This window comes from Portunus trituberculatus, chromosome 30 (genome assembly GCF_017591435.1).
Source record: "Portunus trituberculatus isolate SZX2019 chromosome 30, ASM1759143v1, whole genome shotgun sequence".
Lineage (NCBI taxonomy): Eukaryota > Metazoa > Arthropoda > Malacostraca > Decapoda > Portunidae > Portunus > Portunus trituberculatus.
In genome coordinates, this window is record NC_059284.1 from 2,112,985 (window position 1) to 2,116,424 (window position 3,440).

Genomic DNA, 3,440 nt, shown 5'->3' on the forward strand with positions numbered 1-3,440 from the left:
TTCTCCCCAGTCTCCACTCACTCGTCTACTACGCGTACACGTTTTAGACCTTCGGACGGTTAGATCACAGTTCACACACAGAGTCAGTCACTTGCGAGGACGAGTCCACACAGAACAGCCGCAGTAGTGGCTGTAGTGCTATTTTAAAACTATACCAGCTGGAATCTACGTGAAGGTGGCCTCCTCCCATAATCATAAGGAATAACTTCATTTCCATTCTATAAGGTAATTTGTTTTATATATATTGTTATGACGAGGGTCATGCAGCTGTGTGTGTTGTCTGGAGTTCTGTGGTATGTGGCGTGTGCTGATGAGGCGAGCTTCTTATGTGTGTGGCATGTCGGGTGGGTGTTGACTTGTCGGTTGGTGACTGTGCTGGGTGATGAGGATGATAATGAAGCCGTTGATGATGATGCCAGTGATGTTAATGATGATAATGGTGGTGATGAGGGTGATATGTTACACTGTTCCACTGTGGTGGTATTTGTGGTTATTTGAGAGGAGGTGGAGGAGGAGGATGTTGCTAACTTTTCGATTGGTGCCTACAATCTCTCCCATTTAACGATGTTACCTGCGAATAAATGACTTTTTACTTCGACAATGCGACCAGGCTCAGCTGTAGTGCTTGAAGGGGACGCTTGCATATAGACGTACCATCGCCACCCGTCACAGCTCCGCTTGGCTGCCATGTAGTTGATTTGCACACGATTATCAACTCCAGTCACTTCGCTAACTCTGTACCACAATAAAGATACCACGTAATTTAAAACCATGAATTATACCACTAACAAGTAATAGCTCGTTCCTTAGGTAAGTATTGCAAATAGAGATTTACTTCATCTGACCCATACTTATAAATTAAACAGCTACCATGCCTGCTTGGCGGTCGACCACAGATTTGAGGAGACGAGGTAGTATAGGCGTGCTTGCTTGAACTAGTTACCGCTGCCTCACGCGTCCAACAAGCAGTCAGCCAGACAGTAGTCACCTGCTCGTAATGAGAAGATCACCAAAACGCTAAAGATAGCACACAAGATAAGGTAACACCTATATTCATAAGCTTGTACGTCTAAAGAATATTGCAAATCGATAACGATCACTCGTGTAACGATCCTTAACACTATTCTTAACTTACCGCTGGTAGAGAAGAGCGAGTTAGTAGAGACGCTTGTAACCACGTACTCGTATCACTTGCCACACAGACACGCCACACGCAGCCCCGTCACGGATCCAGCCAATCTACATATACCTAATGAATACTTAACATAATACTACTGAAACCACCCATCAAAGAGTACTTACTCCCGCGTTTGTACGCATAACCTCTTTACAAGATTAAACACTTTATGATCACATCCACACAACATACCTTGGTACCTGCAGCTGGTTGACGCTGGCGGAGACGTCGAGTCGCCGTGCCACGCCACATAGCAGTCCCGTCGTTCAACCAGCCTATGCGTTAATGAATGAAAAAAAAAGTGGAATATCAAATTACCGTATAGCAGTATACTGAAGCAATTGATATGTCAGCACTTACCATTCATGTCGAGAAGTTTATTCCTACGAGACAGTACATAGAGGTATTATATATAATCTGCTCCAACTCGTATCGTACACTTAGTACACAACAGCAGCACATCCACCTTTATCCCTGATCTTCTTTAGGCTAAGGACTCGAGAACCCACCACCTCATACTTTAACTCCACACATCACAAACACTTCCTCTTACCTGCATGCAGAGCAGCTCCACCATCTTTCTTGCTATCCTGCAGACTAGAATGAGCAGCGCTGTCGGCTTCCTCTCCTCACCTCTTATCCTCCTCCATCCCCCAATCCACCCAACGACTTCCGTCTCGAATCCCCAATTCAACCTCTGAGCTCAGACAGCCATCAGCACCACCCGTCCACCTTGCACTAACCTTGTTAACCTTATTAAAGACCTACATTCTTAATGCAACTTTAAATCCATCAATTAAAAGTATATAGATACACAGACACGGCAACAAACACCGTGAAAAAGGCTGAGGGTGAGTGAGGCCTCGGGGGTGGTGTTTCGATACCGTACAAGCTTCACGCCGAATGATCTATTCCAAAACCTCATAGGAATTCAAAACCCATTATACATTACAGACAGACTGAATTATGAAAACACTTCAACATTTTACTTCACAAAAATAAGATGGTAGATTACTTCATTAATACTTAGAGGCACAACAAAACACCTGCAACACATTTAGTCACTAATCACTAACCATCAATACTAGAAAGATCATACTTTGTTTAATCATCTGTGGTTCAAATTGGTCAAGAAGTCGCTTGATTAACTTATTCTATGCATTACATTTTAGACAACATGATGTAATTTTACAAGTGTAGAGCGATAACTGTCACACCAAATGGCTGTAGACTATTCATTTTTAACTGAGAAAAGGGAGAATAATGAGCTGCAGTCTCTGACGAGACAGCCAGACGTTACCCTACGGAACGAGCTCAGAGCTCATTATATATATATATATATATATATATATATATATATATATATATATATATAGAGAGAGAGAGAGAGAGAGAGAGAGAGAGAGAGAGAGAGAGAGAGAGACCTTTAGAAAAATGCTATTATTTTTTTTTTTTAGTTATTGATGGAAGCTAAAACTGGACATCTAAACATTTTTTAGAAGTCTCCCTGGGACGCAGATTTCAACACTTAAATTCCGAACATGTCCGGGAAAATGAGGACTATGGCAACCCTAACCTAAAGTGATTCAATGTAGCCTAAATCCTTGTTTTGCGTTTTCCTAAAGTCTTACATGCTAATAAGTTGACAACCCCCTTACAAAATACAGTAAGATTTTGAGAGTTACAACTTTTGTTGATTCATCAAGTGACAAAATAGTGTAGCAGCAGCAGTAGCAGTAATAATGGTGATAGTAGTAGTAGGAACAGAACGACAAACAATAATAATGATAGTTGTAATAATAATAACAGCAGCAACACTAACAAGAATCGCAACCACAAAAAAGAATCGACCAACAAAACAGTACCACCACTCACTATAGCACTAATAAGGGCACACTGAATGACTGCAGCACACGAGACGAGCAACACGAGACAGACGCACAAAGGAGACCACACGGTGACACCGATAATGACGAGCCGGTCCTGCACGTTGTTTCTACAGGGAAGGCCTCCTCATTACTGTCACCTCTTCACCTCAACCTCTGCTGCCTTGAACACCTGAATAATGCACTGAGCGACAGACAGGTGCACTTTAGAACCGTATCAATAACTCCACCTGCTTGTGTGTGTGTGTGTGTGTGTTTTATGGTAAGAGATTTTATTTTCATATCAATGGTTGACTTCGTTTCCCTCCCTTTTATCCTCCTCCTCCTCTTCCTCCTCCTACTTGGCGCACGCTCCCTCTTACTCTTCCCTTCGCTTT

The 3,440-nt window shown here is 42.4% G+C and overlaps 1 protein-coding gene across 1 annotated transcript; it reads right to left on the bottom strand.

Moving 5' to 3' along the window:
• Positions 1-542: 542 nt before the first annotated feature.
• Positions 543-1,816, bottom strand: LOC123510712. Its single transcript, XM_045266046.1, has 4 exons — positions 1,731-1,816; positions 1,370-1,452; positions 876-991; positions 543-735 (listed from the first exon to the last, which is right to left on the bottom strand). The coding sequence occupies exons 2-4, from the start codon at positions 1,427-1,429 to the stop codon at positions 543-545; spliced, it is 369 nt and encodes a 122-aa protein (XP_045121981.1). The 5' UTR covers positions 1,430-1,452; positions 1,731-1,816.
• Positions 1,817-3,440: the final 1,624 nt, after the last annotated feature.

Bases quoted from the DNA above. Each gene is read 5' to 3' on its own strand.
- LOC123510712 (XM_045266046.1), bottom strand. From the start codon at position 1,429: ATGTGGCGTGGCACGGCGACTCGACGTCTCCGCCAGCGTCAACCAGCT. The intron at 992-1,369 runs GTATGTTGTGTG...TCTCATTACGAG, and splicing joins AACCAGCTGCAGGTACCAAG to CAGGTGACTACTGTCTGGCT. The intron at 736-875 runs GCATGGTAGCTG...ATTGTGGTACAG, and splicing joins TGTGGTCGACCGCCAAGCAG to AGTTAGCGAAGTGACTGGAG.